This window comes from Chiloscyllium punctatum, chromosome 6 (assembly GCF_047496795.1).
Source record: "Chiloscyllium punctatum isolate Juve2018m chromosome 6, sChiPun1.3, whole genome shotgun sequence".
Classification (NCBI taxonomy): domain Eukaryota; kingdom Metazoa; phylum Chordata; class Chondrichthyes; order Orectolobiformes; family Hemiscylliidae; genus Chiloscyllium; species Chiloscyllium punctatum.
This window is the reverse complement of record NC_092744.1, coordinates 59,348,957-59,363,450: the sequence shown is the minus strand read 5'-3', so window position 1 is coordinate 59,363,450 and position 14,494 is coordinate 59,348,957. Positions and strand designations below refer to the sequence as shown.

Genomic DNA, 14,494 nt, shown 5'->3' with positions numbered 1-14,494 from the left:
CCCTCCCATCCACAAGCCTGTCACTCATGTGCCCTCCCACCAAACATTAGATCACATGGCCTTCTGTCAGTAACCCCTTCCCCCACCACACCCACAATCCATTCATTGCTCTCTGTCCCTCCCTCATCCTGTGTTTCCCCCCATTTCATTCCCCTCCCCACCCATGTCATTAGCCCCTTTCCCTTCCCTCTCCTCCCTTGTTATTAGCCCTTTCCACTCCCCTCATGTCATTCCCCATGTCATTACACCCCTCCCCTCTACCAACATCATTATCTGTCATTATCCCCTCCCCTCCCATGTCATTAGCACCTCCCCTACCATATCATTACCCTCTCCTCTCCCATCTCATTCCCACCCTCCCATTTTATTATCCCTGGACACTCCCTTCTCCTCCCATGCCAATACCTCCCCTCTCATTACCTCCAGCCCCTCCCATGCAATCCCCCCCTCCCCCAATACCACACCCTCCCCTTCCTTTACACCCCTCCCACGTCATTAACCGTCCTCTCACGTCATTACCCCATCCCTCCGCCCCCTGACCCCGGACCATCACGGATCGTCTCCGGGTGTCAGGGTAGTGTTATCACGTGACCGCGGTCACGTGAGCGGCTGCCGGTGGGGGCATGGCGGAGACGGACGTGTTGTTGCCGGCTGATCGAAGCCGGCAGTCGGGTGACGATGGTCCGAGTCCGGGTTGTGCCGCGGCCTTGTGTGACCCCCGGCGGTGGCCGCACCGCTTTGTGGTGCTGGCCTTCATGTGTTTCCTGGGTTTCGGTGAGTCTCAGAGCGAATCGGTGTTTCCCTGGGCCTGGCTGGGTGCAGCGGCCCCGGCGACAGTGTCCGGTGTGTGCTTCTGTCATGTTGGGGAAAGCTGCAAGTTGCTGCTGGGGCCACTTGTTGTTTATATCAGTAACCTGTCTCTTTCCGCCGACCGCCCCCTCTCCCGTTTTAGTCATCATGACTCTCCGGGTGTTTAATGATCCCCAAAGTTAGCTGGGTATTTTATAACCTGAGATTGTGGAATAGTCAGTGTGAATACTGTAGATGTGGATGAGGCACTTTGTGCCTTGTGACTTGAATGTGACTTCCTGTGAATCTGAAATTTGCAGTTATGTATGTTGCACGAAACTCTCAAATGTGCTTGTAGCTTAGGCAAGGAATTGTATACATTTTAGAATGTGATACTTACTTATCTAACAGCTAAATAGGTTACCTTTTAAGAGTTTTAGGAATTAATGTGAAGAGTTTTGACAGTGGTTATAATAAATTAGAAAATTGGAATGAAGGGATGTAAGGGTCAGATGTACCTTTCTCACATTATGCCTTTGATTATTGCAAGAAAGCAAATTGGCTGGATGGGAAGCTATGGTGAGTAACTGAGATTTGTTTAATGTGAGCAATGCAACATTTGAGAGATGAAAGATGGAATATTAACAATCTTTCTTATGGAATAATATTTGTTAGTTGTGAGGCAATTATAGCTGAGTCTGAGAACATGTTTTAATCTCATTAAGTGAAAATCTCAATCAATTTTATGTTTGCTTTGGATTGGATATCTTTTGAGTAGAGTTCTTAAACAGGAGTGTAAAGATACTAAGTGTTCAGAAAAGTTCAGTCATAATTGGCTCAAATTACTCTTATTAACCATGTCTCAGGCCAGAAGGCAATATTTAGCAACAGGAGTAAGTCATTTGGCCCTTTGAGCCTGCTCCACCATTCAATAGAATCGTGGCTAATATGACGTTCTTCACAACTACTTTCCTGTCCTTTCCCTGTAACTCTTGATTCCTTTATTGATCCAGAATCTGTCTCAGCCTTAAATTAACATAAGGACTCTGCCTCACAGTTCTCTATCATAACGAGTTCCAAAGGCACTCATCTGGTTAAATTAGCCCCCCTTTATTGCAAGACTCTGCACTCTGGTCCTAGATTATCCCATAAGGGGAAACATCCTCTTAACATCTATCTTGTCAAACCCTCTAAGAATCTTATGTTTCAATGAGATCGCATTTCATGCTTCTAGATTCCAATGAGTAGAGTAGAGTAGCAAACTGTTTAGCCTTTGCTCATTAGACAATCCTTCTTTAACAGTGTCATCCTAGTAAACCTCTGTAAACTATGTCCAAAACTGCTCAGGGTAGTCCAGATATGTTTTACCCGCATGTTCTACAGTTGCAGTAAGACTTCCCTACTGTTCTACTCCAACCAAACCAAGATGGAGGACAGGAAAAATTTCTGGCTCAAACAGGCTTCTTCTTTCTTTTTGAGGTATTTTAGGTATTGGAGGTAATTTCCTCAAATTCCAGGAGCAGCAATTACTGTTCTCTATGCTATTGCATTGTTTTGGAACTTTGGAGAAAAGTCAAAACAACAGCAGTTTTAAAAGGGAGAAGAACAGACAAAGGAAGCATGTGGTGAGGTCAGTGCAAGAGAGAGCGAAGGAAACCCACACTCCTCCCTGACGCAACAGTGAACCTGCACAGTTACTGCCTTTGCTGTTTGAATTTGTGTAACACTGGACATCGGAGTGCATCTGGGAAAATTAACAAACACTGAAATTCGCAACTAATCTTGGAGGAGCCTGTTTGGGAGAGGTCACAGCACAGAAAAGGATTAGCAAATAGTTTTAAGTGTGGCCTGACAGTAAGTCTGCAGTATTGAGTAGAGTGGGTTCTTTCTTGATCATACGTTACATTGAGATACATCTCTGGATTAAACTTAAAAAATATAAGCCTTTAGTATTGAGTTAGCCTGGAGCAGTGTTTTGTCGAGGAATGAGACAGTGCAATTTTCTGGATCAGTAGATTGAAAGAAGCAAAAAATGGCCCTCACTAGAGTGATATGCTCTTGTCGGATCTTGGATTTTAGGGAGAGTTTATGGATTACTGAGGATTATATCTGCTATAAATGCCGTTGGTTGAGAATCCTATCTGATCAAATGGATCGGTTGCCTCTAACTGCCTCTCCAATGAGGAATTTACAAGAGCAAGGGGATGTGATATATGGTAGCTATAGGAAGAGGGGAATGTCACATAGATGGGTTAACTCCAGGAAAGGTAAGAGAGGTAGGCAGGTAGTGCAGGAGTCGTCTGTGGCTATCCCCATTTCAAGCAAGTATGCTGTTTTGGAAAATGTAGGGGGTGATGGCTTCTCAGGGAACGAAGCACGCACAGTCAAGTTTCTGGTATCGAGATTGATTCCAACACAATGAGGTACGTTGAGCTCTGAGATCAATTATGTTAGGGGACTCTCTCGTCCGAGGCCCAGACAGCTGTTTCTGTGGCCAGCAGTGAAAAATCAGAATGGTGTGTTGCTTCCCTGGTTCCAGGATCAAGGATGTCTGAGGGTGCAGAATGCTCTCATGGGGGAGAGGGGCCAGCAGAAGGTCATTGTCCACATTGGAACCAATGACATAGACTAGATTAGATTCCCTACAGTGTGAAAACAGGCCCTTCAGCCCAACAAGTCCACACCGACCCTCCGAAGAGTAACCCACCCAGACTCAGATCCATTTCCCTCTGTCTAATGCACCTGACACTATGGGCAATTTAGCATGGCCAATTCACCTAATCTTTGAACTGTGGGAGGAAACCGGAGCAAACCCACGCAGACACCGGGAGAATGTGCAAACTCCATGCAGTCACCCATGGGATTGAACCCGGGTCACTGGCACTTTGAGGCAGCAGTGCTAACCACTGAGCCACCGTGAGATTCTGAAGGGAGATTAGAGAGATAGGCTGGAATTTAAAATGAGGTCTTCGAGAGCAGTAATATCTGATTTATTCTCTGTGCTGCGAGCTAATGGGGGTAGGAATAGGAGGATAGATCATATGACTGCATGGTTGAGGAGCTGGTGTATGGGAGAAGGATTCACATTTTTGGATAATTGGAATATCTTCTGGAGTTGAAGTGACCTGTACAAGTAGGACAGATTGCACCAGAATTGGAAGGGGAATAATCTACTGGCTGGGAGATTTGCTAGAGCTGCTCAGGAAGATTTAAACTAGTAAGGTTGGGGAGGGGGGATGGGACCCAGGGCGATAGTGAGGAAAGAGATCAATCTGAGACTGCTACAGTTAAGAACAGAAGCGAGTCAAACAGGTAGGGACAAAGCAGAGAACAAGGTAGGGTTGACAAATTAAACTGCATTTATTTCAATGCAAGAGGCCTAACAGGAAAGGCAGATGGTTAGGAACATGGAACTGGCATATCACAGCAATTACAGAAACATGGCTCAGGGACAGACAGGACTGGCAGCTTAATGTTCCAGGATACAAATGCTACAGGAAGGACGGAAAGGGAGGAGGGGATTGGCATTTTTGATAAGGGATAGCATTACAGCGGTACTAATATTCCCAGAAGTACATCCAGAGACGTTATTTGGGTTGAACTGAGAAATATGACAAGGATGATCACCCTATTGGGATTGTATTGTAGACCCCCTAATAGTCAGAAGAAAATTCAGAAACAAATTTGTAAGGAGATCTTAGTTATCTCTAAGAATAATCGAGTGGTTATGGTGGGGGATTTTAACTTTCCAAACATAGACTGGGACTGTCATAGTGTGAAGGGTTTAGGTGGAAAGGAATCTGTGGGTGAAACTAATAGAGAAGGTGCAAAACTTGACCTACTCTTGGGAATTAAGGGAGGGCAGGTGACTGAGGTGTCAGTGGGGGAGCACTTTGGGGCCAGCAACCACAATTCTGTTAGGTTTAAAATAGTGATGGAAAAGGATAGACCAGATCTAAAAGTTGAAGTTCAAAATTGGAGAAAGGCTAATTTTGATGATATTAGGCAAGAACTTTCAAAAGCTGATTGGGGGCAGATGTTTGCAGGTAACTGTTCAGCTGGAAAATGAGAAGCCTTCAGAAAGGAAAGGCTGGTAGGTATAGGGAATGCTGGATGACTAAAGAAATTGAGGGTTTGCCTAAGAAAATGAAGGAAGCATATGTCAGTTATAGACAGGACAATTCGAATGTATCCTGAGAAGAGTATAAAGACAGTAGGAGTATACTTGAGGGAAATCAGGAGGGCAAAAAGGGGACCTGAGATAGCTTTGGCAAATAGAATGAAGGAGAATCCGAAGGGTTTTTACAAATACATTATGGACAAAAGGGTAATAACAAAGGAGAGAATAGGGCTCCTCAAAAATCAGCAAGGCAGCCTTTGTGTGGAGCCACAGGAGATTGGGGAGATACTAAATGAATATTTTGCGAGTGTTTACTGTGGAAAAGGACATGTCAAGATATAGAATGTAGGAAAATAGATGGTGACATCTTGAAAAATCCCCATATTACAGGGAAGGAAGTGCTGGATGTCTTGAAATGCATAAAAGTGGGTAAATCCCCAGGATCTGATCAAGTGTACCCTAGAACTTTGGGAAGCTAGGGAAGTGATTGCTGGGCCCATTGCTGAAATATTTTTATCATTTATAGTCACAGGTGAGGTGCCAGAAGACTGGAGATTGGCTAACATGGTGCCATTGTTTTAACAAGGATGGTAAGGACAAGCCAGGGAACTATAAAACAATGAGCCTGATATCGGTGGTGGGCAAATTGTTGGAGGGAGTCCTGAGGGACAAGATGTACATGTATTTGGAAAGGCAAGGACTGATTAGGGATAGTCAATGTGGCTCTGTATGTGGGAAATCATGTCTCTCAAACTTAATTGAGCTTTTTGAAGAAGTAACAGAGGACTGATTAAGTTAGAGCTGTAGATGTCATCCATATGGACTTCAGTAAGGCATTCAACAAGGTTCCCCATGGGAGACTGGTTAGCAAGGTTAGATTTCATGAAAATTCGCCATTTGGATATACCACCACCCTCTAGAAGTCAGAGGGTGGTGGTGGAGGGTTATTTTTTAGACTGGAAGCTACATTAAATCCAAATTTGGTAATGTTAGCTGCTTTTCACAAATACACTTGTGTAGTCTGCTAGCCCTATCCTAATTGAATTCACAAAGGTAAACTCAAAAATAATGAATCACACTTTGGGGCGGCATGGTGACTCGGTCATTAGAACTGCTGCCTGACCGCCCGGAACTTGGGATCAATTCGTGCCTTGGGTGACTGTTCATGTGGGGTTTGCCCATTCTCCCCGTGTCTGCATGGGAGTAGGGTTCTGTCTGGCTGTTCCGGTTTCCTCCCACAATCCAAAGATGTGAAGGTCAGATGAATTGGCCATGCTAAATTGCCCATAGTGTTATGTGCATTAGTCAGAGTTAAATATAGGGTAGGGGAATGGATCTGAATGGGTTACTCTCTGGAGGGTCGGTGTGGACTTGTTGGGCCTAAATGGCTTCTTTCCATGCAGTAGGGAATCTAATTTAATCTATTTGGCAATATGACATAAGTGACCCGTTCACAGACTGAAATGCAGATTAACTGTCTTGGAATTCCAAAGTTCTCCTTAAATTGTGGGAAACCACATTAATTTTTTTAACAGGAATCATGGCAGATGTTATGTCTCCATTCCTTTTGCCTAATAAAATTACCGGCTCTCATTCTTTTTCTGATTTTTGTCAAGAGCACACACAGCAATTAACTAAAGTATTGCCTAAAATGTCTTTCCCATTGAACATGCGTTTAAAATTCAATTTTGTAAAGTACACATCTGACCAAGTTAAACATCGAACTTTAACATTGGGTATTAGTAACTAGTTTTTTCTCTTTTCCAGGTAGTTACTTTTGCTATGATAATCCAGCTGCTTTGCAGACTCAAGTTCTGAGTGTAAGTTGAAAATCTTAAGCGTACAACACCTGACTGACCTTTGAGCAAAATTAGTGGAGTGTATTTGGTACAATGAATTTTGCGTGATTGCTATGTTAGCTATATCTTGAAAATTGTGATGCTCATGAATGTTGAAGTCCTTTGTATTTTGCCACCATTTAAGTTAAATGTTAACTTCAATTCAACTTGTCCCAACAGTTGAAAATCTCACAACACTAGGTTATAGTCCAACAGGTTTATTTGGAAGTACTAGCTTTCGGAGCACTGCTTCATCAGATGGCGAGTGGGGCTGGATCATAGGGCGCAGAATTTACCCAATAGGATAGCTCAGTATATCTGCTGTCTGAATCTGTATAGAACACTTCTTACAGAATGGACTCACTTCATATCTCAAATTCCAAAAAGTAAATGAAATTGCTCGATTTTATTTCTTTGATCTTAAGTTTTTTGGGCAGGTTTGCAATTTTGCTAATAGTTTGAAGGGTTTAAATGCAAAACTGTCTCAAACTTAACGATGAGTTCATGGCCCTACAGACAGTAGGCCATGCTCTCGGATCAAATTAAACACCAATATGAGTTTACACTAACTGCCTGCTCATGAGCCTTCAAGAAGGTTCTGAAAATAAAGTTTCTGACTTGACTCATTTTGAAAGTGTTTAAGTTTTTTCCAACTTACTGTGAAATTTATTATTGTGTGCCTAAGAAACAAGTAAGTTATTCTGTTTTTGATTGAAATCATGTTACACTCAATTGGTAGATTATGTATTCTGAATTAAAAAATTAACCAATGAACCTGTTTTCAGATGTATTGCTCAAGCAGCAGCAGGAGGATACTACTCTTAAACACCTCAGTAATTTTTTTAAATTTCTTTTCTTGAAAACCTGTTTCTTAATGCTGCTGGAGTGCTTTTTTTTCCCACAGTGGATTTTATGTTTAAGATACGGAAAGTCTTGGCCTCCATGTTTATGTAATTTACTCATTTGAGGCATATAGCAGTACTCAATGGTATCATGATTCTACTAACTAGTTTAGTTATGATCAAGCAGAGCCATGGGTTGTTGAAGTTTAGGAATGGTACGTATGAGCAACTCAGCTTTTGCCTTCTCTAGTTTTTGGTTACAAAATAATTGTCCTTTTTTTTTGTCTTTCATCGGTAAATGATGTCACGACCACAGCAGTTACTTGTTTTTATCAAGTAGTTAACAAAAAATGTTAGGGGACAAACAAATTAAATACAGAACAACCTCGATTATCCGAACATTAATTATCTGAATTTCAGATTATCCAAATAAGATCTCAAGGTCCGGTTAAAAACGCTACCCATTATTCAAACAATCCATTATCCGAACTGTTGTCCAAACAAAATGCACCCCGCCCATCTCGTTTGGATAATCAAGGTTCTTCTGTAATTGGACTAATTCATAAGTGGCTATGTCAGGTCACAAGTTATGGTGCTGCTTCAAAGTTCCACATGCTATAGTGAATTTAACACCATTATATAACAGCAAGTGTTTGGATGTGAAAGAAAAAGCATAACTGAAATGCAATTGAATTAAAATAGGTATACATTATTGTTGTGGTTATGAATTATGGTACTGTCTTAGCAACCTGAAGATTGTATTTAATCCCACCAATCAGTTCTGAAATTGGAGAGGACAAAACTGGCAACTTATTCCAGGGGTATTGGATCTTTACTCATGATGGGAGCACAAGTGGAGGTGATATTGCTTTCAGTTAGGAACTGTGCTAAGGAGAGATGTTATCTTGGAAGGCTTATTAAATGAGGGTTTGTGGATAGACTTAGAAATAAAAACTGTGCAGTTACACTGTTTGGAATGTATTATAAATGACCAAACAGTCAGCGCACAATTGAGCAGATGCGTAGTGAATTCACTTAGGTGTGTAGCAATAATGTAGTTTAATTATGAGGCAGTTTCAACTGTCCCAGCATTAATTGTGATAAGTTGAAAAGGTGGGGGGGGGGGCAGCTTTCTTGAAATATATACAGAAGCAATTTTTATGTAAACATACAAATGGTAATGTTAAATGAGTACTTCACACCTGTCATCATTAGAAAGAAGGAAGATGCAAGTACAAAGTTTGAGGAGATGGACTGAAGATTTCTTGAGCTGATTGATGCAAGATACGAGGAAGTAATTGAGGTTTTGGCAGATTTAACAGTTGACTATTCCCAGATCCAGATGAGTTGTATCCCAGGCTTTTGTGGGAGATGAGGGAGGAAATCAGTGATGGTCTAAATTTTTAAATTGTATCTGGCCGCAGAGGAGGTGCTGGGGTATTGGAGGATAGTTAATGTGGTTCCACTTTACAAGAAGGGTGGTAGAGATAGATTAAGGAACTACAGACCAGTAAGTATAAACCACAGTTGTAGGGAACTTAGAAAATAATAAGAGCCAATTAATCTGCATTTAGAGCGGCACTGTTTGATTAGGGATAATCTGCATGGCTTTGTCAGAGGGAAATCATGCCTAACAAATCTAGTAGAACTTTTTGTGGAGGTGGCCAAGTGTTTAGATGAGGATAGATCAGTTGTAGTGTATATGGATTTCAGCAAGGCCTTTGACAAGGTCGTACATGGGAAACTGATAATAAAAGGTGAAAGTTCTTTGGATCCTGGGTATCTTGGCAACACCGATACAAAATTGGCCTTGATGAAAGGAGACAAAAGATGTTGCTAAAGGCTATTTGTGTGACTGACACCTGGTGGGCAGTGATGTACAGAAAGGATCTAAACTGTTTGTAACATTCCTAAATAATGTGGAGGGGATGATAAATAAACTTGTGGATTACACAGACTGGTGAAGTGGTTGACAGTAAGGGAAAGGTGTTAGGTTACAGGAAGATATGAATGAATTGGTCAAAAGGGCAGATCAGTAGCTGTTGAGCTTTAACCCTGATAAATGTGAGGTGATGGATTTTGGCAGAGGGAACAAGACAAGGGGTACTCAATGAATGGCAAGACACTAGAAACTCAAAGGAATAGAGGAATCTTGGGCTACTTACCTGCAAATCCCTGAAAGTGGCAGGGCAGTTAATGGGGTGGTTAAGGCATACAGGACAACTGTCTTTATCAGTTGTGGATAGATTATAAGAGAGGGGAGGTCGTGTTGGAGCTGTACAAAACTTTGGTTAGGCCACAGTTGGAGTACTGTGTGCAGTCCTGATCACAATGTTATAGGAAAGAGGTAGTACAGTTGAGGGGGTGTAAAGGAGATTCACCAGAATGTTGCTTGCAGTTGGAGCGATTTAGCTAAAAAGGTTGGATAAGCTTATTACCACCTTTTTGAAGCAAAGAAGGTTGAGGGAGGAATCCAAGAGGTGTAGAACGTTCTGAGGGGCATTCTGTAATTCAGTACACATAATAAATGAAGGATCCTGAAAGCTTCTGGATTGTAATAAAATCACAACTAGTTTGAGTAAGGAAACATGCTGCAATTTGCCATTCTGATGTATAGTTGAATTCAATCTCACGTATATCTGAGTATTAATGCTCTTTGAAATACCTAGTAAGTAGGTTGATTGTTCACCAAAGTAAAAATATTATGAAACAGTGATACATGTGAATAAAGTAAGCAATTACAAAGCCAAATTCAGACTTCCATTGTTTCATTTTCTTAATCAGTAAGTTTGTTCTTTCTGTCTCTAACCTCTTTTGAAGATAAGATAGCTAATATCTTTTTTCTGTCTTTCAATGTGCAGTGTTAGTTAATAAGTTTGTTTCTATGTAACCTAGCCATCGAATACCAGAATGCAGTCCTTAAGTGCAAAACAGTTGTTTTCCTGATTGGATTGTGCTTTTTAACTTAACGTTCCAGTTAAAATAATTGGCATGATATTAAAGAATGTATGAATTGAAAATGGGAATTTTATGAAAAATTGCAATATACATCTTAATTGTTTTGAGTGCTTTTTCAGTGAAGAGGTGAGCACACATTCAATATTTGATATTCAACACTCAAACCTTAAGTGAGGTAGGTAAATACAGGGCTTAAGCTTCGTGTGGATACAAGTTACGTGATGAGAAAACACCAGCCACAAGTCTTTGCATGTTGCAAAGTAAGAAAATAACTTTAGCTTTTGAAGTGCTGAGATCACACATCAGAATAACTGTGATATCAGATGTGCAAAATTGAAGGAGAATATGCATTAAATGCATCTTGCTGGTGCATCTTTATGTTAAGAGATGTAAGTTGATGTGAGAAATTAATTCTTTGACAATTGAAAGTCTGTGGTGCACAGAGTGACATTGTATTGTTGGACTGTTGGAAGAAATGTTTGTCTATAAATTTGTGTTTGGTGATAGTTTAATTTCTCTTATTGAAATTTGTTATTTCTTATACTTGAAGTATTAGTGGAAGTTTCCAAGCTGTAAATTGGTTGAAAATAATTATTTTGCTGTTAAAACTGGGAGCAATGTGCTGGAAATCAAACCCCACTACTCCATGAGCCATGCAAAAGTGTAAATATCATTGTTAATCAGTAAAGTAGTTAATTAATTCCTGAGGAAGGGTCACTGGACCTGAAATGTTAACTGATTTCTCTCCACAGATGCTGCCAGATCTGTTAAGCTTTTCCAGCAATTTGTTTCATTTCTAATTTCTAGCATCTGCAGTTCTTTATTTTTTTTTAGTCAATTTCTTTTCTTTATTGCTGTTTAGCACAAGAGACTTTTATTAGCTTTCTTCAGTAAAATTAAAAGCAACTCATTTATTACAAATAAACTTTCTACAATATTTTAATCCTCATTAAAGTCTCATGTCCCCTTATTATGACAAATGACTTGTGTTTTGTGACGTACCAATTTAAAATCAGATGATCATAAAAATGTAAGTCATATTTCATTTTTAATTCATTGTAATTGGCCATGTTCTGTAAAATTTCAGAATTGGCTACGGTATTTGAAAATTTGACTTTGTATACTTTTCTTTTTCAATAGGATATGAAAGTTGATACTTTCAAATTCATGCAACTGTATGCGTGGTATTCTTGGCCGAATGTTATCCTCTGCTTTTTTGGTGGGTTTTTACTAGACAAAGTATTTGGAGTGCGGTAAGCTCATCAAAAGAAGATTGCACCTTTTTTTGTTTTTCATAAATTATTCAAATAATTTTTGTTTAAAGCAAGCTGAATTATGATGTGAAAACTACACCTGTAACATTTTAAATATTTCTTGCAGCTTGGGAACAATAATCTTCAGTTTATTTGTCTGTGTTGGACAAGTGAGTAAAAATTTGCTGTGTGCCTTAAATTGTTCATAAAATGCTCAATGGTACTGGAAGTATTGCATTCCTGAGACTGACCTCCTGTGTGAGATTGTTTTGATACTGGAATCTGTTTGTATATGCAAAATAAAATTGTCAGTCTTGGATTTCAGCCAGCGTCCCATTTTACATTTCCTTCAGCTCTGTTATGCAGAAAAGAGCATTGAGCCTAGATTTCATAGAGTTTTCTCCCATCATTTTAAATGACCCAACAGTGTAGACCTCAGAGCCCAAACAGGTATTTGCAGCTTTCTCCTGCTCCTTGGATGCTGCCTGACCTGCTGCGTTTTTCCAGCAACACATTTTTCAGCATGTATTTGCAGCTATCCACATCTTCAAGCCAAAATGGCATAAAACCACCTCACTAGTGACACTCTTCATTGTTTGCTTAATTGTAAGAAACTATGTGGGGATCTCTTATTTTTTAGTACAGAAGGAGATTGTTTGCCAAAATGGTAAATTGGTACTTGTGTGTGTACCTGTAAAAGGAAATTTACCAGTCCTTTGGATTCTTTAAATGCGCACTTTGTCCTGAAGATTGTAATGTTTCTGATTTATTGTAATGTGCGCATAATTGCTCTGATTTCCTGGGTGCCAGAATTTGAAACAAAATGACAAACAACTCTGTGCAGAGATCGCCACCTGCCTACTTTAGGAGGTATTTAGATTGATATTGAAACGGTTGAGTATGTTGATAGTACTCTGTGGATTTTTGTCATCTTTTCCAATGTATAGAAACACGTGAAGGAGAAGAAATACATATGGTCAGCAATTTAAATTTGTTATTTTTAAGGTTATCGTTGCTGCTGGAGCACTGTTGAATGCATTTTGGCTAATGGAGCTGGGGCGATTTGTCTTTGGGTGAGTTGACTTGTTTTCTACAAATAAGTACTGCAAAACCAGTTAAATATACTTTAGCTTACATTGTCTACATTGGTTAGCAAATAACAAAACTTTTCATTGTATTTTGATGTTAGTATCAATCCACTTATTCAAAACTGGTATTAATATTAAACTGGTACAGATCAGGTTATCTCAAGTTGTCAATTAAGAGATCGTAAAGTAACGAAATGGCATTGTTGATATTTTGTTTCTTGAACATATGAAAGATCACAGCTATATAGTCCCAAGTCCTTGCATTGAGTGATATTGGCCTGGATTTCCTCTGACCATTCAGTCACTATGCCAGTGTAGATGGGAGTTGTGCATGGGAACCTGTGGAATTCCCATTGTAGGACAACCTAAAGTAATTGCCTGGCAATTGAATTTTCTGCCGATCCATTCCTCTGTGCCTGGGAACCTCTAGAAAGTCGTCTTCTAAATTGGAAACTTTGGAGGGTTCCAATGAAATCAAATATCAGCAAAGTTTAAATCATTTAATACAAAATTGACTCCATAAAGCCCTCCGCTATACCATCCTCAGGTCGTTAACACGTTCTCGACTCTGACATCCCTCTGGAACTGCATCATTTACATTGACACCTTGCACTCTACCTTTTACCTCACAGGCACCCTGCCTTTCTAGCAACTGAAATCTCACTTATACTTAGTTTGACAGCAGCTGTCAAGACCATTAACTGTCAGAATATGGCAGCTGACTGCTGTGAAAAGAGAATGTAGTTTTCTTTCCAGTGACAGTTCTTTTGTAGCACAGAACTGTTAGAGTGGAAGCATGGCTCTGCATTTCATTGCAAGTCTGGGTTGGAAACGCAGAGCTACTTTTCTTTTCTTCAAAAAAAAGGCGGCATGGAATGGCAATCTGTATGTGAGATTACAGATCCTGGAGAATCTGATCCATTATTTCTGATTAGCATCTGCAATACACCTGATTGGAACTGTAAGATTTCTGGATAAGGATGCACATAAATAAAACAGGAGTGTGACTAGGTCACACAGTACCGTGAGCCTGCTTGTCAGTTTCACTTTCTCACCCATATCTCTTGATGGCTCAAAGGTTTTTTGATCTTACCTTAAATAAAATCAGCATCAGTGCATCCACAGATCTCCTACAGAGATGAATTATACAGATGAAGTTTTCTCCTCATCTGGTCCAAAATGGCTGATCCCGTATCTTGAGATTTGATCCCTTTTTTTTAACTAGAAGTTGCTCTCAAATCGCAAACAATCATTGCATTTCCAAGCTATTTCTCTGAAGCTCTTTGTCACCTCCCAAATGTGTGCCCATCTCCTGCAGTTCTGTTTGAACTTTTCCAATTATATTTCTGCCATGTCACAACTGCAAATGGGCTTGAAACAAAGTTGCAAATGTCATTTTGTGACAATGACCATAGTACACTATTCCTCCTCCTCCTTTCAACATTTTTTGTTCTCGCCATCGTCATTATATTTCCTCTACCAGGTGAGTGCATTTGTTGTTTCTTGGTTCCATTATTGCCCATCAAAAGTAATCAGTGGTCTCTCTCTTTCTCACACCATTACCAAGGCATTTTCCTTGTCCCCAATCCATTTCTCGTCTACACAC

The 14,494-nt window shown here is 40.1% G+C and overlaps 1 protein-coding gene across 2 annotated transcripts in view; it reads left to right on the top strand.

The window, feature by feature from the left end:
* The first annotated feature begins 499 nt into the window (after window positions 1–499).
* Window positions 500–14,494, top strand: part of mfsd1 (major facilitator superfamily domain containing 1) — a 55,701-nt gene continuing 41,706 nt past the window's right edge. Inside the window, exons 1-5 of one of the 2 annotated variants that reach the window (XM_072572736.1) lie at window positions 500–774; window positions 6,677–6,729; window positions 11,688–11,800; window positions 11,928–11,970; window positions 12,806–12,873. In XM_072572736.1, coding sequence (XP_072428837.1) covers window positions 624–774; window positions 6,677–6,729; window positions 11,688–11,800; window positions 11,928–11,970; window positions 12,806–12,873 — 428 coding nt within the window. In that variant the 5' untranslated portion in view covers window positions 500–623. The remainder of the gene's footprint in view (window positions 775–6,676; window positions 6,730–11,687; window positions 11,801–11,927; window positions 11,971–12,805; window positions 12,874–14,494) is intronic. The other variant, XM_072572738.1, reaches the window with a different exon arrangement.